The sequence below is a fragment of the Peromyscus eremicus genome, chromosome 3 (genome assembly GCF_949786415.1).
Source record: "Peromyscus eremicus chromosome 3, PerEre_H2_v1, whole genome shotgun sequence".
Classification (NCBI taxonomy): domain Eukaryota; kingdom Metazoa; phylum Chordata; class Mammalia; order Rodentia; family Cricetidae; genus Peromyscus; species Peromyscus eremicus.
In genome coordinates, this window is record NC_081418.1 from 141,418,187 (window position 1) to 141,442,325 (window position 24,139).

The following is a 24,139-nucleotide window of genomic DNA, read 5'->3' on the forward strand; positions in this document are numbered from 1 at the left end:
AAAAGGTACCAAGTCACTGGCTAAATATAGATAAGAATTATGGGTTAATTTAAATGTAAGAGCTAGTCAGTAATAAGTCTGAGCTAATGGCCAAGCAGTTATAATTATTATAAGCTTTTGAGTGATTATTTTATAAGAGGCCCACAGGACTACAGGGGCTTGGCAGGACCAGAAAAACCTTCCGACTACAGTTAGCCACTGGGCAAGAAACTACCCCTGCCTTGACTGCTGACAGTGTACTTCCCAAACTGGACAAGCAGGACACAAAAGAAAACAACTGCAGAACTTTACCAAGACAAAGCAGGAAAGTCTTTCAAAATCCCTGCTTCACAAAAATGTCTGTCAGATATAATAAGCCTGTAGGCCAAAGTTGAATGCCACAATGTTACAGAAGAACCTAGGGTGACTGTCCAGGCAACCAGCGGTTTCTGTCATCTCTAAATTTTTGAAGTTTCTTTCTCTGTTCTTCCTGCTTACTCAGATAGTATTATATCGTTCAGGTCTTTGATGAGGTTGAAGACTAGATAGTTACAGTTACAGTTCTCCATATCATGGTAGAAAATAAATTGGGTACAAAACTCTGGACTCTTCAGGAGAGGAGAGCTGATGGAGTATTTTCTCTAATTTGCCAAATATAAACAGACTGGATATTGTAACTATAATACTTACTTGATAACTATTTTTTGTTGTATATAATTTTACTACATTTAAGTTAAAGCCTTTCTTTTTAATTAGACAAAAGAGGAAATATGGAATATTCTTTATACTGTGTGAATATGTCACTGTGATTGAGTTAATAAAGAAGCTGACTGGCCAATAGCTGGAGGGTAGAGTTTAGACAGAACTAGCAGACTAGGAGGATGTTGAGAAGAAGAAGGGCAGAGTCTGGGGAAGTATAAGTGAGATGCACATGAGGCAGGGGATGAACATGCCAGTGCTGAGAAAAGGGACCACCACATGGCAGAAGGGAGATAAGAAATATGGATTAACTTAAGTAGTAAGAGTTAATTAGTAACAAGTCTAAGCTATTCGCTGAGCATTTATAATTAATAAGAAATTTACATGTGGTTTTTGGGAACTGGCTGGCAGAAAAGAAAAGTCTACCTACAGAAAATTATTGGCATCCCCTGGATCAGTCACTAAGAAGGAGCTCATCCTGACAGCAGAATCCTCATTCCTTCTTTCTCCTTTGGCCAATAGGACAAATTTCTTGAACAGTTCCAAAGACCTTCAAATTTTATCCATGTCCCCTTATCTGCCACCAGAATCTGCTCTATAATGAACAGAATGTGCACCAAGCTCAATAAAAGATAATGTGCTCTCTACTCAAGATAGAGAATATATACTATAATACAATTGTTCTTCCACATCTGAAAAATAGTTGAGCAAACATGAAGTAAGGCCAACTACTCAACCAAGAAAAATGCATGCACCACAATCCTCATAGATAGCATAAAAGAACATGAGTATGAAGAGTTAATATATCTTAGACTCTAAAAGCAGTAGTGAGAAAACAGTGTGACTCCAGATGCCTTGAAATTTCTCATATCTGAAAGGTATGTTAAGGTAGTTAAGATACGAAAGTCGAAGTAAAGTAGTTTTCAAAATATTTTACAGAAAAAAAAATTTGAAAAAGAGTTTCAGAAAACTGTGGTATCCTTATAGACAAAGAAGAGTGTCCTGGCCGAGCTGTTTCTGTGTAACAAGGAGAATTTGTAGGAGTGGGACAGGAGGAATAAAGAAAAATATAAATTATAGTTGGTATGTGTTGAGAGAACACACTGTGATATGGGTTGTCTTTCTGTACACTGTGAATATGTGTTGCTCCCAGTGGTTAATAAAGAAGCTGCTTTGGCCTATAGCAAGGCAGGTCATAGCCAGCCAGAAAATTCAAGCAGAAATATAGGGAGAAGAGAATAGAGTTGGGAGACACCAATGAGCCGCCCAAGAAAAAATTCAGTATGCATTCATATGGTATACCATTCTTTAGATAACAGTACCACAGAAAGGGACATGTCTCCACATTGGTATGAATTTTGAACTGACACTATTATCTGAGAATCAAAGAAAATCCAGCTAGTGGGAGTGACTGATGATTCCTGGATCATTGAATCACATGCATCTCAATGAGAACTTACTAGGTTTATAATTGTTTACATATTTCTGGATATATAATTGAAACATGTAGATTCATCATCACTAAGATTTCATGTTGCTTATTTGCCTGTACAGACAGAGATGTTATTGCATATAGAAAAAAAAGACTCTGAACTTGTCTCTTCTCTGTTGTTAAAGAATAAAAGCTATAGTAACCAAATCACCAAAGCATAAAGTTGATTACAACTATATAAGCCACCTATTTTCACCAGAGAAAAAATACTCTTTCTGAAAGTCTTCAATGGGGATATCACATTAATACAAAAATAGGGTTTCTTTTCTTAGTGTGTGGCCCTGTGAAACAGCATATGTCATATCATGTACAGCCACTATTGCTGTACATGAGAACATATGAGTGACTCAAGGAGTATACAATATTGAGACTAAAATCTAGATTATCCCTCAATTCTTGAATTAACTAGAACTCAAAATTAAGGCGTAAAGACATTCCTTAAATAGACAGCAGGGACTTAAATATGGGAAGGAAGAAGAAAAGGAGATACTGTGCTTGTGGTTTGGGTAAAATCTGGAGAATGGATGCCTTAGACTACCATCCTTGTTTGTTTTATAAATGTTTCCACTCCCTACGTCTGTGGAGAGATGTATAGAATTGCTATCTTCTGTGTCTATATAGTTATCTCCTATGTGAATCAACCCTTCCCCTATAGGCTGGAATGAACTGGATTCAGTAACAAGGACATTGTTCATGCTTCTGACATGACCAGGAGAAGGGGAGGCCATACCCCTGCTGTGTTAGTGTAGGTCCAAATCCTCTTCAACAGAAGAGTACCCTGTGTCTCAGAAAAGGAAAAAAAATATCTGCAAGAGGAAAGAATGAAATTATGTGTAGGGTCCTTCTACACAAGTCCTGGTGACCCTATAAAAGCTACGTGCTCATAAGAACCCACCATAAGTACAGAGCATGAGTACACCCAAGTCACACAGAGAGCAGACAATACGAAGACTAAACTCATAAGTCTACAGATGTCATTACCATCACCTGTTTTATTCATCAACACCTTACGTGACCTGGATTATCCTTCTATTCTGTGTGCATTAGAATTCCATACTACAGAACTTTTTCCTATAACTCACATGCTAGAATGTTCATTGGGCCTCTTAAAAGTTTGGAACCAAAACATATTACATTTCATGATACCAACGTGTAACATTTACTAGGTTATCTAAAGACTGAAAATTTTCAACCAGAATGAAGTCATTAATACAAGGATCTACAGGTACTGTTATCTATACCACTGGAGACACTTGTAGTAGGTAAAAGTGGAACAGAGAAAGAAAATCTTGTGATTTTATTTTCTTCTCTCACTTCACAATTGACTTAAGGATCATAGATAAACAGTACAAATTGTGTTAGATGTAGCACTCTGGTGTATGGTATTAATGGTAAAAAGTGTGTAAATAGTTTTTCAGAAATTCTGAGTTAGCCAAATCCAGATCTAAGATTTTAAAATATCACCCCCATTTACTCAGGTCTTTGCAAGTATCCAGTGTGATTTTTCACACCACAGGCTCAAATTCCACATACAAATTATGCAAATATCACTGGTTTTCTGAACTTACATTTTGCAAATAGATAAGAAGCTTGAAACATATGGGAGGAGAAACTATTCATCCCTCCTGTTTCTTATTTTCTTTCCCCATATTATAGATCACCATGCTTCTTCTTCATTTTGTCGTTACATCTAAACACTGCTCCTGGTGAGAAGGATATGAGATGAAGTTTCACATCCCTACATTCTAAGCTGTCATGTGAATTATTTCTAGGAAATTATTTCTAGTAAAATTTATACTTTCAATAACTGTCATATGTCACATAAGGTAAGCAAGTCTGCTTTGGTAATGCTAACACTATGCATCTTTGACTTTAGCCATAGAGAAAGAGAGGACAAACCAAAACTGAATTAATGACAGGCAACCCTTTCCTCACCAACAGTGAACACTGAACATCAGGAAAAAATATTGACAGCAGAGCAAAAGCTAACAATAAGCTTTTTTGTAAGCACTGGGCCCAATGAAAGGACACAAAACACCTCATAAAATCAGCCATAATCAGAGGTCAGGATACTTCTGAGTGATATGTGGGTAGGCAGTACTGGGAAGAAATTTGTATGTGACCTCCCTTACTTTCTCAAACAAATACATCCCTTACTTTCCATACCACTGACTTTAGATTAAAAGACCCGAAATAAGACATTTAAGGACTTCAAAATTGTTACTTGTTCAGTCTCTGTGGATTTACATCATGATAACATAAAATAAATGTATACAGAAAATATGCTAGGAAGGTATTACCACAAATATCACTTTAGAACAGAAACAGTTCATTAAGTTACATAAAGTCAGTTTTCACTTTTGTTTAGAAAACACATGACTGAAAAATATCATTACGAGAGTATATTATTCACAATAGAAAAAAATGTATTTAAATTTATTAAAATCTATTGTGTTTACTTCCCAAATATTGGATTATAATGAAGTATAACAGCTTTCCATATTTCTATCTACTCTTTCCATTTTTTGCTCTGAAAAGGCTGTAGCAAGTCTATATTTTTGTAAAATGTAGGATTGTGAAATGGTCAGTCTTTTGCTCTAAAAAATGTTTCTATAACCTCAACGCAGAACCAAATCAGGAGATTTAAGCTGTCTTCAGATTTGGCAATCTGTTATATTTCCCAGTCTTAATGTAGTTGATCTAACCATTTGTTCACTCACTCATTTATGAAAATATTCCCTTACCACACACCCTATGTGTCAGACTCAAAGGACTAGAAGTCAAAAAGAGCTACTAAAGTCACTCAGAATTCAGTTATTGCATGAGATTATAAATATTCTTCTTAGTGGAGAACTTGCCACCAATGAGCTTTTATGACACAATATTTTTTTCATGAAAGTAATTCTGTCACTGGTTTATCTTTATTCATGTAAATTGATATACCTATTTTGTTACAATTTGATCTATAATTTAGTAAGGTTTAGTTTAATTTTGAAGCTTATAAAACAATTATAATTACTATAGTTAATTAAGGTATTTTAAACTTCTTATAATAAATTATAATCTATTTAATAGTCATATTTTCATGGGAATCATTGGTATAAAAGTCTATATCTAATTCAATTAATGTTAACAGGCTTGAATTCCATTCTGTGTATCAGGCCTTAAAACCAATCAGAAAGTGGTTGGTTACAACCAAGATATTTATGCAACTATTTCATTAACTTTATGTGATTAAATTTTCTTCATATGACAACCTGAATGCTCACTATAGTCGAATACCAGTACATAAAGCAAAAACAATAACATTTCAGTGTGATGTTCAATAAGCGAATCTTTGTTTTTATGGATTTATTTTTCTGGATCAGTAAAATTAAAATGGAATGTGATGTGTGACAAAAAACTACAGACAAAAGTACAGTATATTTCCAAATGTAAATTATATATTCTGAATAGTGTTGTCTATGGTCCAAGTTTCTATATTACAAGGTAATAATACCCATAGCATCATTGGAGTAAAACATAATCAAGGCTCTGAGATAATTCTAATAATATTTGATTTGAAGGTCTTTATGTAATTCATCATTTTTAGTTCAAATAAGGCCTACTTCCTAGATTTGAATTTATTTTTATGTGTATGCAATTGCACAGTATTATTTTTACTATATCTCACATGCATAGATACTCACCAATGCTTTTTATTATATAAAATAAAATAACTGGATCAAATAAGATCCAGAATGCTACTAAAATTATATCAGCTAATACAAAGTATTCTTACATTTAGGTAAGAATCATAACATTCTTTGTAAAATGCTAAAATATGCTAACATTAATATTTATATATATTTGTACATACCCAGATAAAGCTGTAGTATGTTTAGGTAGCAGTTATCCTAAACATGACTAATAAGCAAAGTAACATAGGATAAATAAACTGGAAAATATAATTTGTTAATGAACAAAAATTTCTTAACAAAGCAATTTCTTTCTTCATTATTAAAAATCTTTGATAAAGTGTATCAAGGGACAAAGGTGTCTACATCTCTGGACCTGCACCTCAGCCACCACAACAGCAAAAGCGAGGCCTGCCTCAGCTTACTGTTTCTCAGAATCAGAACACATGAGTGGACTGAAGGAAAAGTAATTATAGCAGCGGCAAAAAACAAATTGTATTTCTCTATAAACTGAAAGACCCAAACTTGTGTGGCAAGAGACAGAAAGAAAACTGTGTAGAAGAGGAGAAAGGTGACCACAGTCTGCAAGGCGTTTATGTGGGCAATGATGCTGGGGTCTCTGGTGCCTTTGACATTGTACCACATGTTCTTTAGATGTGTCAGCAGGGAGAAAATGAGCAGGGTGAAAATGATCAGAGACACAGTGAAGGGGATGAGTGTGAACATTGTATTGGTTAAAAATATAAATCTGAAAAACTGTGTGCAATTATTTGATGTGGAACCGTAAGAGAGACTTTTTTTGGATTCATCAGCCCAGACATCAATATGTATGTTGATCACTAAAATATTTACAAACAAGAAGACCAGAGACAGCAGCAATGTCACTGAAATCACCTTCTTCAATCTCCACTTCAGGTAGAGAAAAATAGAGTTAGAAAAATTGGCTATCTTGAGAAAATAAAAGATGCTGAGGATGGTGGCCAGCCAGATGCTAAAATGATTTGCAAGAATCCAGGTGTTGTTTTTCATTCTTACTATTTTCACAGTCATTTCTAAATCTGGATACAGTGAATATATTAGTGAAATAATACATACAGACCACAACATATTTATTCTGGAGATTGCCAAAGCAGTGAGTATCTGATCCACTGAAGAGATCTTTCTTCTCTTGACCCAGTCTATGATGTTCACCAGAGCTATGAATCCATTTGCAGTGTTCCCGATTATAAATTCCACAATGATAGTAGCTTTGCATATGTTCTGTATGGCAATATCCATTGTCCGTAAGAGAATATCCTGATGTCTGTCGTCAATGAAGAATATTTGTTAATGTGTTCATTTTAAATGTTTTTAAAGAAATTCATAGCATCTTTCTAAAATTCCCAATACAGTAACAAATAAGAAAACACCAAGATTTACCAATGTAGCTGATCATAGTTGTATTTATATGAAAGTACGCTTTTGACACAGTCCCACTGAGTCATATCCAGATTCCGTGTGTCCTATGGCAGTCTCGAGTCTACTGCTACTGATGATGAAGGAAATGCTGAAATCTCAGATGCTGAAACACAAATAGACATGTTGATTTGCATTAGTTTTCTAGTTTTTCTTTCTTTACATATTTTAATTGACAATTTGAGTAATGGGCAAGGAATATTCAAAACATTCTAAGGCCTGTAGAAGGCAACAAGAATCTTAGGATAAGGGAGTTCTTGAACATTGACATTATTTTCAATAATTCAGATTAAGACTCTAGGGGCTTATCACCAAAGCTCTTCTACAAATTATTACTTATCTATCTATTATGCTATTGCTTGAATACATAGTATTAAGAAAAAAAACTTTACAATTTATAACAGAAAACATCTATACATATTCATATAAACCATACACTTATTCAAGATCTAAATACTCATTTTTAACTTCATTCATACAAGTATTTTTATTTTACTCAACATGTTTCAACCTTTATCACCTACCATAGAATAAAAATGCCACCATAGGAGCATAAAAGACAATATAGCTTTGACACTAAATCATGGTGAATATTATCTTTGTAATCCAACCTTAAATTGTTTCAAATTTCCTGCAGAACCAACATGAATTAAAACATATTTGCCAAATCAATATTTGTAGAGTTTGTATTCTGCTCAGTTAAGGTATTTTTACTTTACTGCATCTACTTAGCTGTGTTCACCGAACAATGTATGAGATCATCAGCAAGATTACTGTAACAGAATAGTTTATAAAGTTGAAACATTATCTATGAAAGTTTAACAGGGAGTGAGAAGAAATACTAAAAAATGAACAAAGATAAAAACCATAAAGAACAGTTCCTGAGAAACATGAAAAACTCAATCCATAATACTGACAGTTAATATGACTATGAGCTGGTAACAGAGATTCACTGATGTCCTTGACAAAGTCAGATTCATTGGAGTAAAGAAACACCAGCTTTATGTGCTAGGTTTATAAGACTGTGTTCAAAGATATTTTGTATTCTGAAAATGAAAAAATTGGAAAGGTACATGGGAAAGTTGTTTTCTGATCTTAGCCTTAAAGAGAAAAGTCAAAGCCAAGAGTCCTATCCAAACACCTTGCTTATACTTTCTCCTGTTATCAGCAACTCTCCTGATCTTCTTCATCTTAGATTGGTGGACCAGCTTAGATATGTATCCCAAATTTCTCTTAAGGAGTTTACTATTCTTATTTATTCTGTAAGTAGCACATACTCGCTAGTATATCTAACAATCTTCTTACTAATCATATCTGAATTGCATCTCTGTCTCCTCTCAACCAAATCCCAAGCCTCAACATGTTTTCAGATCCTTATGAAACATTGAAATCCTATAGGTACTCTGTAAATGTTTTATTTTTATTAGTAACAATTCTTATGTATTTGACATTACTCTTTTCCTTTTAGATTTCTGTCTTCTTATTAATGTGTTGGGAAACTATAACAAAATACCAAGGGGCTAAAACAATAGAAATTAATTTTCTCAGAGTTCTGAAGGTTAGAAATCCAAAGTCAAGGTCCCATGGACGGTTTTCTGGTGAGGCACCTCTCACTGGCTTGTTCTTGCCTTATCAGGAAACATTTCCTCTGAGCTTATGTGATCTTCCTCAAAACACATGCCATTCTGATTTAATTTCTATTATCTTTAAGCCCCTATTGGACTAAGGGCCTCCGCCTGACAATTTTAACTGAATGTCCCTCTCTCTAATTCAATCAGAATGTGAAAAAGAATCAATTGCATGTTTTGTTTGTTGGACTATGGTTTACATGTTTTGCATGGAGTTCAAACAATTCTGTCCATGACAGAAAATCTGAAATACAATTCTTAACAACATGTACACATCAAGTAGAGGCAAGTTCAAAGCTCTCCCCCTGCCTCAAGGCTGTGAGAGGTGTCCCATCACAGGTAGTAGACTCCAAAAAGCCTACTCATGCACCAGAGATGGGTTCTGATCCTACCACCAGGGGGCCCCTAAGAAGATCAGGCTACACAATTGTCTTGCCACACAGAGGGCCCTGTCCAGTCCCATTCAGGCTCCACAGCTGTTGATCCAACTTTCATGAGTTCCCACTAGTTTGGTTTGGTTGTCTCTGCAGGTTTCCCCATTATAATCTTGATGCACTTGCTCATAGAATCCCTCTTCTCTCTTCCCGACTGGACTCTTGGAGCTTGGCCTGATGCCTGGCTGTGGATCTCTGCATCTGCTTCCATCAGTCGCTGGAGAAAAACTCTGTGATGCCAGTTAGGATATTCACCAATCTGATCTCTGGCGAAAGCCAGTCAAGTTCAGGAACCTTCTCCACTATTTCTAGTAGTCCAAATTGGGGTCATCCCTGGAGGTTCCTGGGATCTTCCCTAGCACCTGGTTTCTCTCTGTCCCCATGATGTCTCTCTCTATAATGGTGTCTCTTTCACTGCTTTCTCACTCCATCCCTGTTCCAGCTAAATCATCCTGTTCCCTTATGTTCTCATCCTCCATCTTCTACCCTCCATTGCCCACCATTCATTCCCAGTTTACTCATGGAGATTTAATCTATTTCCCCTTCCCAGGGTGATCCATGCATCCTACTTTGGGTCTTCCTTGTTAGCTTGTTTCCCTGGAGTTGTAGGTTGTAGTCTGGTTATTCTTTGCTTTACATCTAGTATCCATTTATGAGTGAGTACATACCATGTTTGTCCTTCTGAGTCTGGGTTACCTTACTTAGGATGATATTGTCCCATCCATTTGCCTGCAAATTTCATGATGTCATTGTTTTTCTCTGCTGAGTAGTACTCCACTGTGTATATGTACCACATTTTCTTAATCCATTCTTAGGTTGAGGGGCATTTAGGTTGTTTCCAGGTTCTGGTTATTACAAATAATGCTGCTATGAACATAGTTGAGCATGTGTCCTTGTGGTATGATTGAGCATTCCTTGGGTATATGCCCAAGAGTGGTATAGCTGGGTTTTGGGGAAGATTGATTCCCAATTTTCTGAGAAATCACCATACTGATTTCCAAAGTGGCTGTATAAGTTTGCACTCCCACCAACAGTGGAGGAGTGTTCCCCTTGCTCCACATCCTCTCCAACATAATCTGTCTTCAGTGTTTTTGATCATAGTCATTCTGATAGGTGTAAGATGGTATCTCAGAGTCATTTTGATCTGCATTTCCCTTATGACTAAGGATGTTGAGCAACTCCTAAGATATCTTTTGTCCATTTGAGATTCTCTTTGATAATTATTTGTTTAGCTCTGTAGCCCATTTTTTAACTGGATTGTTCATTATTTTGATGTCTAGTTTCTTGAGTTCTTTATATATTATGGAGATAAGTCCTCTGTCAGATGTGGGGTTGGTGAAGATCTTTTCCAATTCTGTAGGCTGTTGTTTTGTCTTATTTACTGTGTCCTTTGCCTCACAGAAGCTTCTCAGTTTCAAGAGGTCCCATTTATTGTTGCTCTCAGTGTCTGTGCTACTGTTGTTATATTTAGGAAGTAAATACCGGGGTACTCTTCTTTGATTTTGGAGCGATACTCAGAACAGAACAAGAAGAAGGCCGAAGGAGGCCTCTTGGGTGCATTGGGGTCCTTGAACTTCTTTTTGTTCTCCCCTTTGCGGAGGATGTAGGTTTTCATTTCTCTCTCATAACGAGCCTTGTCAGCCTTTGCCATGTCTTCAAATTTCCCCTTTTCTTTAGCAGACATGGTCTTCCACCTTTCTGAGCACTTCTTCGAGAACTCTGAGAAGTTGACAGAAGCATCCGGGTGCTTCTTCCTGTGTTCCTCCCAGCAAGTTTGCACAAAGAATGCGTATGAGGACATTTTGCCTCTCATCTTCTTAGGATCTCCTTTGCCCATGTTTAGTTGATTTTCCTCCGCGAGGCACAGAGTCACCCAGTGCCCTTCCGGCTCGCTCTTGCCCCAGCGCTGTCTCTATGGAGCTCAATGTACTACAATGGCTGTGAGAGCGGGAGCCAGACGCAGCCTCTACCCCGTACTTTCAATAGTTGATTTCTGACATATTTTTTAAGTTTCAGTATGCCAGTGATGGCTGCATGCAGTTTCACTGAAATGTATGGAAATGGAAATATGTCATAAAGTTTCAGTTAAACTGAATATAAGTGTAGAAAACATAACAGTGGGATATTTTCATTGTTATTATTTTATTTTTATCTTGACTCATTTTCCATTTCTGTAGTAAAATATCCTGAAAAAGAAAGTTAAAGAAAAAAAGGTTTATTTTGGCTCACAATTCAATGTCAGAGAAATTAGGACAGCAGAAGCTTGAAGAAGTCACGTCAAGTTTACAGTCAGGAAAAAGTGGGGGCAAGGACAAGAATAATCACTGCTTCTCAGCTTCCTTTCTACATGTATGTACTTTGAGTCCAAGGTCATAGATAGCGATTCAGAGTGGCCCAGTATTCCCACTTCAATTAAAAAGCTCACAATTATCCCCTATAGATATTTACATAACCCATTTCAGGTTGACCCAAAAACTTGTCTCCTGGTGATTTTACATTCTGTTAAGTAGTCAAATAGTATGACCATCACAGTTTATCTTGTTTTTTTGTTACATTTTTGTTATAACTTCTGGTATGTGAGAATAAAATGAGGCAGAGGCAAAAACAGTACTTAGCATTCCATATTAGCTTGTATCATTATTTTAATTTATCAGCAGATAAATCAGTTTAAAATCATCTTAGAAATAACAGTACATACCAAATACTTTTAGCACATTTTATCAGAAAACACAAGAAAGATTTGCTGTAGAGATAATTTTATGAACTTTATCCCAAACCTAGAAATAGTATTATCATTTCTTCTGAAACACTAACATGCTCTCAGTTCACAAACAGCAATGCCAGCTTACACAAATTACTTAGCATTTTGAACATTCAAAACATTCATGATATAAATCAACAGCAAATAACACAAATCACTGGCAGGAAGATGTAACAGTCATTGTACTTAGGCGCAGATAATATGAGATTTTACCTTCAAAAGACAAGAGAGTGAGTTTAAAACACAAAGTAGATGTAATAGTTTGACAAGGCACTTCCTTAAAAGTCATCAAACTAACAAACACAATAGCTGTGTTGTACAAATTAAACTTTAAATATCAGAAAAAGCAAATACCTCAGCTATGTACTCAAATTGCATATTCTGTAACATTATTTTCTAACACATTTCATGTATCTCTGTGCATGCTTTTCCTCTGGATGTTTCATGTAAACTTAAGGAAAATCTCACTCTGCCAATGGCTAATTGCACAGGCTATTATCATCTTCACACACTACTAGGTAAGCTTTTTAAAACATCACAACTTCAGTTTCTTCAAAAGAAAAATATCACAGGCATTCATGAGTGAGCACTAGTTACTCTGTATATAAATTAACTTGCCACAGACGTTTTACAGTTTCTCTTTCAGTGACAACTACACTTATCCACATTTTAGTCTAGAATCCCACCTAGATTTTAATGTTTCAAAAATTAGTGAAGAGTTATGAGGGTGAAGTTTAAATGGAAGAGACACGGAATGCAGTGGTATAAAGGATTAAAGGGAAATAGTGTTATAAGAAAGGTTAAATGGGCATGGGAGCAAAGAACTAAAGGGAATGCAGAAAGAATTAACTAACACTAGATACATTTTGAAAAAGATCATATGGAAACCTACTAGTGTAGAAGCTTCCTAAATTATTCACATGCACCCATAAAATAAGAATCTAGACTAATCCTATAATGAAACAGTGATGCCCTTATTGAACACCACATGATAATAAATATAAAGCCCAGTGCCAAGATTGGGCTGCCAATTTTGAAGTTGTTAGCAAGTGAGGTCCAATAAGATCCCTTCCCTCAATATTACAAGCTTATGCCAATACTCCTGCTTATACTCCAGAACTTGATATCAAGCTGGTAGTCAGCTAAAAAATTCATCCCTACTGCCTAATTTTCATAGTGCTGGCCGGAGCTATGCAAGCTATGGGAGGAGAAAAGGAAGGACCAATTAGATCCAGCTGTAAACCTTATGAGTTATAACATTGACTACCTCTGCCTGCTGTTTTTGCTGTTTTATTGACCACCAGCCTCCAGCAGCACAGGACTCTATGGGGAGCCACAGAGTCAGTGAACTAAGACTTTTTTATCTGAGGGATTAAGGGAAAAGACACACACTCTGTCTTGAGGGTTTCCTTTTGACTTTCTCTTTATTCTTCCTTCTCCTTATTTTTCCTCTACATCTTTCCTGGTGTATTCATTCTCTCATTCTTGATGTTTTCCTTCTAACTCACTTTATTGTTTCCCTTACAACTTACATACCTCAGAAAAATCTTTCAAGCAATATAAAAATTGTAATGTGATTACATTCTATTTTTCAAGTGAATGATTATAATGAATACAGATAAAAAAAGCATGCCTATCATACCCCTTATATGATTAAACATTTTACATATTATAGGTGAAAAACAAGTTGTACCCAGAACCCACACACAATCATGTCCAAGCAACTTCTTATGGATTAACAGAGTGTGAGCAAGCAAGGTATTTTTCTCAGCCAGTTCTTTTGCTGGCAGGCAGCACTTTGTGGCTACAAAGAAAGGACCAATATTTGTATTATTTATCTCAAAAGATAATCTTATAAGAAATCTTAGAAGAATCACAAATCTAAACTTTTATATATGAAAAAGAACCAGTCAGTTCTATTTTAAATCCTTACCTACTCATCATCAACTGTTTATTTTGTTTTTGTTTTTGTTTTGTTTTTTTGAGTTTTTTTTTTTATCAGAAACTTGAGGGCAGAAATGGGCACAAGGAATTATTCATCATCTTTGATCACCAACCAATCCTAGCAAGGAATGCATGTCAGCTAATAATAATTGAGCTGCTTTGTTTTTGACTCCTAACCTTAATGAATCTATCACTCAGCCATGTGTCTTTGTGAACTCTAGGTTGTTTCCTAAGGTTTTTTTTCACCTCAAAACTATTACCAGAGCATCTTAACCTAACCTGAAGTCACTTTCAAAGCTTTGTTTCAGCTATGATGCACTCCAAAACATGCGAACACATCTCCCAACATTAAGATGAAAAGAATTTAAGCTAGCTGGGGTACTGGACTCAATTGTTTTTCTTAATCATTAACCTAAACCACAGTCTGTATGGCTCCTCAGTAGAAACTCATGTGTTCTAGCTGTGTGAGTCTTCCTTGTTTTGTTTTTTATCCTCCGCAGCCTCTACTTTATCAGAGGCAGGGGCAACCTTTTATCCTACCTTTACCTATGTTAATTTTTCCACTAAACTAACCTCTATCATAATTCCTTACTATATTTATTAAAAACCCTCGATCATCAAAATCCTATTTAAACTAATACTATTATTTTATAAAATCACTGCTTCAGTTAAACAATACAGTTTAGGAGGAAATCATTTTCATAATAATCCCCAGGTAAAAATGTCCAGTAGAACAGGACATTTCCAAGAAATAATCCCACTGCATTAAGGTCAGTGGGGATCTTTGATGTTCATTCACACCAGGCCAGTTACCAGAGAATAATGACAGCGGCAAACATGCAAAGACACAGCACTAGCAAGAAACATTCTGGGACCAAGGCTCTTGAGGCCTTGTCTATCCAAGATTCATCTATCAGGGTTTTGTTTCCTGGTGGGCTGATCCTGTGAAGTCAATTGCCAACTGCTACTTCTCTGACATGGCCACCAGCAAATGACTCCTCCAGTAATATAGGCCCACTGCTGCAACAGTGGCTCAAATATCATCAGATCAAACAACCACTTTATAATTGAAAAAAGAGAGGGGGTGGGGGACAAATATGAACCTTGGCAGAAATGTATGTTAGAAAGGGAGCAATGGACCTTAAGGTGTGGGGCAGGAGAGTGAATAAATTGTAAGATATTCTCACAGAACTAATAAAAGTGAGACAGAAAAAAAGCAAACTCAAACAACATAAACCAGATTCACAATTCTGAGGGATTTCTAACCCTTGTTTGTAAGTTGGGTAACATATTTGAAATGATGTGTGTAGAGTTCTGCTTTATAAGTCAAGTTTGAGTTTTTATTTTTAATGAATAACTTTAGGCACATCTTTATTAAATTGTTTTTAATTTATCTAAAATTATAAATTTGTATCTTAAAAGCTATGTCTCACATATATCAACAATATGTCTTTCCTAAATGTCTCAATTTAAAATCTTGAAAAAAACTATTATTGATGAAACAACAGCTATACCCTAAGATAAAATAAGTGGTAGTTTATTAAGCCAAATATGATTATTGCAGGCTAGAAACATAGATTCAAGATGTCTAAATAATGTGTTCCAGCACTGAGCTTGTGCAGAAGCTTTTAATTATACATCATGTTATTTGCCAGATACATTGGTAGAGCCCACAGGTAGACCAGTTAGAGTTAACAAGGAAACAGTCTATGTGGTTTTAGATGCTACCTGATGAAAATTTTTTAGCTTTGGTTTGGAGAAAGCTCCTGTTTTGCTAAGATTATATTCCAGAAACTTTACTTGCTAATCTAGAGGATGTTAGATCAGACACAAAGGAATGGCTATTAAGGAAAATGAAAGTACCTCTGCATAACTTGACTCTGGATCTATAAGACTCCAACTGATCACAAACAAAACTTGTAATAAATAAATCAGCTTTTTGTAGAATTTGGGACATAGTTGAAGCTTTTTTTTTTCTGGGAACCTCAATTTATGCTATTATAGCGGCAACAAAATTAATACTATGTTTTATGAAGATCTCATTCAAGTAGGCTGCATTGATGTCCTTTTCTGTGTGTCATATATTTGTAAATGCACTAATAAGTTTGTAATATGTTTGAGTAATGCTGAATCCAAATGTATTTTTGTAAATGTAACAACATTGTAGACAAAAAAAAAAAGATTATCAGGAGAAACAAAGTTAAATATAAAAGTACTTCTTAGGAATTGACTCTCCTCTAGAACAAGCATGATAATCCAGAAACTTAATAGGGACGGGAGCATTCTGCATCTTTGGGCCTACACCTCAGCCACCACAACACAGCAAGGGCAGCTTTTCTCAGCTTAGTGTTTCCCAGAATCAGGACAAAGGACTGACATGAAGAAAAAGCTATTACAATAAACAGTCTACAAAACATAATATAATTCTCCTTCAATTCAATGCTGAAGATATTGATGACAAGAAAAAGTAAAAAGATGGCATAAAGAGAGAGGAAGGCAAACCCAGTTTGTAAGACTTTAATATGGGCTGTGGTGTTGGCATCCCTGGAATCCCTGGCGATGTGATGCATCCTCTTCTTATGCTTCCACAAAGAAAACATGAGCAGAAAAAAAGCCACCAGTGACACAGCGAAGGGAATGAGGGCAAAGATGGAGCTAATAAATAAAGCATGTTTGAGAAATAATGTAGAGTTCCTCAAATTGAAATAAGACAAGTTTCTTCCATTCACATCAATCAAGACATCGACATGGCTGTTGATGATTTTGATGTGTAAAAACAAGAGGACCAGAGACAGTATCAGGGTCAATGAAACCACCTGCCTAACTCTCCATTTTAGGTAAAGAAAAAATGAATTAGAAAAATTGACTATCTTGAGAAGGTAAAAAATGCTGAGTTTGGTAGAAAGCCAAAGATTAAAATGATTTGTCACAACCCAGGCAAAACTTACCACTCTTACTATTATTTCTGTCACTTTTACTGAGTGAATAAGAAAAAATAATATATTTATTTCTACAAGCCAGAACTGAGCAACTCTGCAGACTGTAAGAGCAATGATGATTTGATCCACTGGAGAGATCTTTCTTCGCTGAACCCAGTCCAGACAATTCACCAGTGCTATGAATCCATTTAACAGGTTCTCAATGATGAATTCCACAAGGAAAATTGTTGTAAATATGCCCTTTATGATAGCAGCCATTGCCTATAAGAGAAGCACAGTTTCTGTTACTTATCATTTCATTCATCTAAGATGATACTTCTATTTGATAAATGAAAAGTCAGAATGAGTCTCTCTTTCAAATTTCTAACAGCCAATGTAAAATCAGGGAAAATTCAAGATATTCCAATGGCTGGCTTCATCATTTTCCTCATGAAAATCTTGTATCTTCCCCCGCATCCTATCTAAGCTTATTCTACATAGTAGATACTTTATACACAAAAACCCAGAGTCTTTTGCAGCTATTGTTAAAAGAAATGTTGGATTTTTCTGTGCTACTATATAAACAAAATGTATTACTTACATCCCTTTGCTTTTCCCACTAGAATACATATTTTGATCTGATAATTGTTTACAGGGACAACTAACAAATTAAAACAAACCTAACAAGAAGAGTATTAACAGATGGGATGGGATATGGTGATGCATAATTTAATTTCAGCTCCCAAGAGGCAAAGACAAGTGAATTTCTCTGATTTTGAGGCCAACATGGTCTACATAGGGAGTTCCAGGACAGCCAAATCTACATATTAAGAGCCTGCCTCAGAAAAAATATGTGTTGGTACATGGAACTTCCTAAATATTTAGGATTTATGATATCTATTGTATATATGCAAACATAACCCAAATCTCATAATAAAAGTTATCATCATCTAGTAGTCTTCTGGGGACATTATTCTGATAATAATATTCATGCAACATTTTGCTTTTTATAAGTGAATGTATATATGCAAACAGACACATACATATATATATACACACACAAATGTATTGAGGTCCATTTATCTTTGTTTTTCTCTCCAATAATTCTATTTTTTCACTAGTTCAGGATTTAATGTTAATACACCTCATGCTCAGGACCATGGCAGAGAAGACAGTGCCTCAAAATCTTCAGTTAATATTAACTATAAAATATAAATATTAAGTAAACAATGGAATATTTCCTGGGCACATGAAAAATATTGGAAATCTGTTTATGGTAATATTAAACAAGATTTACCCTCATTCACTGCTTCTTCTTTGCCCAGTAGAGTTGATACCCATATAAGTCCCAAAGAATTCCGATTTTATCCACCTGCTTCACCTCTTACCAACATCTACAGTATGGCTGGCAGCAGAGCTAATAAGGTAGACCAAAGATGCCATGCTTCTGGTTTTCATGAGAAGTAAGCAGAATGACAGCATCATGCTTCAGGTATTGACAAAGAACCAAAGAAAGTGAGGCTGTAAATTCTATCAAAGACAGGAAAAAATTCCTGTCATCCAGTTCACAGATGGCACAGAAAGACATGGGTTAATATTGTTAATATCCTAGACGCCAACTCCATTTTCCTAAGCAACCCCTAGTAAAGAGAGGTCATTCAATATATGGAAATGCACACAATACCCTCAGGTAGGTGTTTTGAATAGAAATAATAGAACATCATGTGAAACCTTTATATAAAACTTCTAAGAATTTAGGAAAAGTGTAACAATAGAAGGAACCCCTCTCTGGCTCATCTCAGATTAGGTGCTAAGGTTGAGTACTGAAAAGAAGACAAATCAAAAGCAAAAAAATTACATAAGCAGTCTAAAACAAGTGAGTATGAATACCAGAACTTCATGTAGTTCATAAAAGAGACAGCCGTGGCTCTTTAGAGTAGGCTACTCTTACCCTGAGGAAATTTCTTTTGCTCCAATACAATGCCTTTCACTCTAGATGGGGAACCCCTTAGGTTTAACTTCTATTCCCTAGGAAAGACAAGATTCTGTAGACAAGTTAAGGATATTAGTAAGAATAATTTTGAGAAATAAGAACTCGTTATGGACTAAATCTACCTCAGACATGTTTTTCATATGTGCCTTAGAATAGGATGTTGTTGACATGTAAGAAATAGAGATTTAAAAAATGAAATCTAAATGTACTGAGGTACAAATCACAATGGAAAAGAATAAGAATTTACCAAGGTAAGCGTATAGGTATTCACTACATATAAATAAAATCAAGAATTTATTTTTTAAAAGTAACATTAAATAGGTAAAGGAATAACATGGAGTTATAATTCTGCAAAATCTTTAACCTGTAACTAAAAAGTAACTATATTATTTGAAAAATATATAGGCATGCTATTATAAGTCTATTATAATATCTATCATTTGCATATTGAAACGTACATATTTACGCCTCTTATTTAATAAGCTTAGATGAAAGACTTCATATGCTTGTTTAGAAGTAGTTTAAATGAGTTCTTGGTAGAAAAGTTCTTGGAAACAAAAGTTATAGATTCTAGCAGATATCAGAATGGTTGACTCCCTGACCAGGAATCAGAAGTATTTGTTATTTGTCAACTATATAAAGAAGTTTTTTCATATTAAAACTCACAAAGCAAGACTGGAAAGAAGGTTCAACATTTAAACCTACTTATTCCTCTTGCAGAAGAAGCAAGTGTGTTTCTCAGGACCCATGTGGCTCCCCATATTCTGTTACTACAGCTCTGGTTGGATATGATACCTCTGGTCACCATGGGCACCTGAATTCATATTCAAATACCCACACAAAAACACACACATTGGTACACAATTAAAAATAAAAACATAGAGTTCACAAAGAAAACCAATTCCAAAGATGGCAAGAGCTGACAGAATTTCATCGTCTGAGAAGACATCTAATGACTCAGTCAATGACACTCACCAATACTATGGATATACAACATTTCTAAAAACAAATTCTGTTATTACTTGGGTGAAAATTATGTTCAGGACACGATGACTTACAAAACTTACTTAATATTCGAGGGTGGAGGTAGACAAGCCCACTGTCCATGGTGGTAGTTTTTAATTAGTCAAAAATTCTTCCAATACCTGATTTCTGGATGTGGATTAAATTTCTTGACATTTTTTTTTTGCAAATTGTGACTAGTATTCATCAGAAAATAATGACAGCATGCTGAAATGAGAGCTCAATGTTACTTTTATGGGAAACATTGTCATTAACAAGACATTCAAAATAATTCCAGTGTGTATAACTATGTCAACATCATAAGCAGGAGGCTTTCATAACTGATGTTGTAATAAAAGCTAAATTCTCATTTGCTAGCATGCAAATAAGGACATATTCCTTTTCATGATTTTGCTGTGTTTTGCTTAGTCTAACTTTGACATCATTTGGGTTCAGCAAGCTTGGAGGACTATACCAGAATGTAGAAGCCTAAGTAGAAAAAGTATGCCAGATACACTTAAGGTGATAAAATTTAGTTGGGTGCAGGTGGCCTGAATAGTTCTTGTTACTGGTTATAACTATTTCAACAAAACATTAGATTCGCATTGAAAAGTTACTTTAAAAGTTTGCCTTTGTCTTATTTGGGGTTTCTATTGCTCTGAAGAGACACAATGACCATGGCAACTCTTGTAAAGGGAAATATTTAATTGGGCTAGCTTATAGTTGTAACACAAATTATTAAATGGTCTTATTAATAAAAAAAAACCCAGAGCCAGATATTGGAATAAAATCTGAGCGATCAGAAAAGCAGAAAGAAGCCAACCATGTTCTTCCTGCTAGAATCCTCAGCCAAAGAGACCTGCTTCCTGTATATTCACACCTATATGCCTCTCTGCTCTGCATCTCACTTCCTCTCTCTGCCCAGCTACATCACTTCCTGTCTGTCTGTATAGACCTCCAGACCTCTATGTTTAGTGCTGGGATTAAAGGTGTGTGTCACCATGCCTGGCTCTGTTCCCCAGTGTGTCTTTGAACTCACAGAGATTTGGCTGGATATTTGCCTCCCAAATGCTAGAATTAAAGGCGTGTGCTCCCATTGCCTGACATCTATGTTTACTATAGTGGCTGGCTTTTTCCTATGACCTTCAGCTAAGCTTTATTAGTGTGCATAATATATTGGGGACACAATATCTCACCACATATAATTCAGAAGTTTGGTCCATTATTGTCATGGCAGGGGGCATGCTGGCATGCTGGCAGACGTGGTGCTGGAAAAGAAGCTGAGAATTCTACATGTTGACCCTCAGGCAGCAGAAGCAACTGTGTGCCACAGTGAGCATAGCTTGAGCATAGGAGTCCTCAAAGTCTACCCCCACAGTGACACAGATGCTCTAACAAGGACATACTTACAAAAGCCATACCTTTTAACAGTGTCAATTTTCTTTGAAACCACCACAGGCTTGTTTTTCCTTTCAAATCCTTCCACTTCTTTTAGATACCAACAGGAATGGCAATCTCTCTTTCATTGGATACCTAGTTTTATTATCTGTAACCCATATATAGATCATCCCATTGCATCCACGACCACGCAACGATTTCACGAATTTCCTGAAAACAGTTGAAGGACAATGAGTAACAAATTTTTTTTCCTTGCATTTCAAGATGGAACAGTTCTGGAGAAATGATGGAGATTTGAATCTTTGTTCCCGCTCAGACTCCTGAGGTGATAATATTTATAGAACATGCTGCTCATGTTTAAGGCTCTCACACAGACTTTTAAAATTTACTCTAATACTTAAACATTGCTTGTTTAATTAAAATATTCATGTATTTTCAACACATCTCTAAATTCAGTCTGATTTTTGTTGGGGGTGCATTATACACAAACATTGTTTCAGAAGAGTTGCGTTAGAAAACTGGTTTTATGTACACCCAAGATTCCCGTATACTTGAGAAAGTTGCTCAACGGCAAGACCTTGTCCAAAATTTCCCGAGCAAAATTCTTTAGAAGGGCCTGGGAGAAGCTTCTGATTGCTAGACACCGTGTGCATCTCCAGGGTCTGGTATGGAGAAGCTACCCATTCTACTAATTCAAGCACTGACAATGTCCATCTCATCTGAATCATACACTTTTTTGAATACATGTTTGTAGACTGACACTTTCCTTACACTGTGGGCCAGTTTTATGTTTCTAAAATCATCTATAGTAGCTTTTGATTTTAGAAAGAAAATTTGACTTTTATTAACCTATATTCTATTTGTTTTCTGTCATTCATTTATTCTTTCATTATTAGAGCTCTCAATATGCACATATCCCACATATATACTCACCTGCAAAGAGGTATTGAAAGCAATTGGAAAAATTCACCTGGGCTTAGTACTTTTTGTTATTTCCTAAAATAGAGTGTATCAGTGTTGGGGCAGCACTCACATTGTATTAGGTTCTATAAGTCTTTTAAAGATTAAACATATAGTTTATATAGTTATGATTCTGTTTTATAATACAGAATTGCACATTCATGATTCTAGGGTCCAGGAGGAGGCCTAGAGTTGGTACCCCCCATAGTTACCAAAGAATGACTGTGTGTATATAATATAAGTCAAGAATTTAAGCTTAGAAATCATATTGCTCATACAAACATGTTGCTGATTTCCATTGTCCTGCTCTGGGACTTTTGATAATGTTCTTAACTTCTTCAGCTTTTAGTTTCCTTATGCATCGAAGTGTTGATTTGTATTTTCAAGAGGAAATATAATAACACATGTGGATACTAAATGTTAGCTTTATAATTAAACCTAAGTAAATACTCTTCCAAAAACTTTTAAGCTGCTTTTACATTTCTTTCTAACTTCATGAATTAAATATTCTACCTATTAATTGTTTCAATATTTTTCCTTTTACCAAAGCTAGATAGAAATTTTCCATATTAAGATGAAATTATCCATATGAATTCTGATGTTCTTTTTATTGTTCAGTTTTAGATTAGTGCTAGTATGTTTTGTTCATTTGATTCAGGGTACAATTTACATTCCAAGTTCATATTATATCATTATCATAATGATTTGATTTCTAAAGCATTGAATTATGATAAGAAAATCTAGTCTATGTAACATTTATCAAGAATGATTTGAATAATTACTCTCTCAAATTTATGAGCATTTCATCTGTGTGTGCATGCATGTGTGTGTGTGTGTGTGTGTGTGTGTGTGTGTGTGTGTGTTCACACACTGAATACTAGGGATCAGATAGCCAATTAGGAGATTCATCCCTGGAGAAACGGATGCCCTGTCTTAGCAGCATCAATTGCCTGAAGCTCTTCATCTAAGAGTGGGGTGTTGTAAAATGTCCCTCATTTATATTGACATCATCTGCTGTTGTCATTATTCAAGTATTTGTTTAGGCTGCCATATTGTTAAGAATTAATGGGTGGAACTTTCCTGTCACATCTAAAATACTCTATGTAGCATGAAGTATCCTGGCCATCTGTCTCATATAATCTTTCCACTACCTCTTCTGTAATGTCCCCTGAGCCTTAGGTATACAAGTTGCATTGTAGAAGCATCATCTGGGACTGACTAATGCATGGCCACTTATTCTCTGTCTTTTGATCAGTTGTTGATCTCTCTAGTAACCTCCATCTGCTGCAAAAGAAGTTTCTCTGATGAGAGGTGAAAGCTGCGCTCATATCAGTGGGTCTAAGTATTTAGAATACAAGCAGAAATTACAGTGCTTTAGAAGCATGGCAGTAGTGGGCGCTCCTGCCACAGATAATTGGTTAAGTTCATAGAGCCAGGTATGAATTACCTTCTATTGAGTGGACTTTATAAGTTCAATGAGATAGCAATTGGTTACCTTTAAGATACAAGTGCCAGTATTACACCATTTAGAATATCTTCCTGAGCCACTCATTATGGTTCACAGGCTTTAAATCTGAGTGGTACTACTGAGTATTTTTATCCCTTGGCAGCTTGCATGGCACCTTCTGATACTATGAGAGCTAGCCCTCAGGGAGGAGGCTTCCAAGGCAATTCCAATTTGATTACTTTGTGTCCTGTACCTAAACTGTATGTGTCTTCAACAAGATACCATCTTACATCAGTCATAATGGCTAGGATCAAAAACACTGATAAGAGCTTATATTGGAGAGGATGTGGAG

At 35.6% G+C, this 24,139-nt stretch overlaps 2 protein-coding genes across 2 annotated transcripts; both read right to left on the reverse strand.

Annotated features, from left to right (window-relative positions):
* Positions 1–6,192: 6,192 nt before the first annotated feature.
* Positions 6,193–7,125, reverse strand: LOC131906546 (taste receptor type 2 member 125-like). Its single transcript, XM_059257159.1, has one exon. It carries the CDS (start codon positions 7,123–7,125, stop codon positions 6,193–6,195), a length of 933 nt encoding a protein of 310 aa, XP_059113142.1.
* Positions 7,126–7,349: 224 nt separating this feature from the next.
* On the reverse strand, positions 7,350–11,325 carry LOC131906547 (high mobility group protein B1-like). Its single transcript, XM_059257160.1, has 2 exons — positions 10,847–11,325; positions 7,350–7,408 (listed from the first exon to the last, which is right to left on the reverse strand). Exons 1-2 carry the CDS (start codon positions 11,199–11,201, stop codon positions 7,350–7,352), a joined length of 414 nt encoding a protein of 137 aa, XP_059113143.1. The 5' UTR covers positions 11,202–11,325.
* Positions 11,326–24,139: the final 12,814 nt, after the last annotated feature.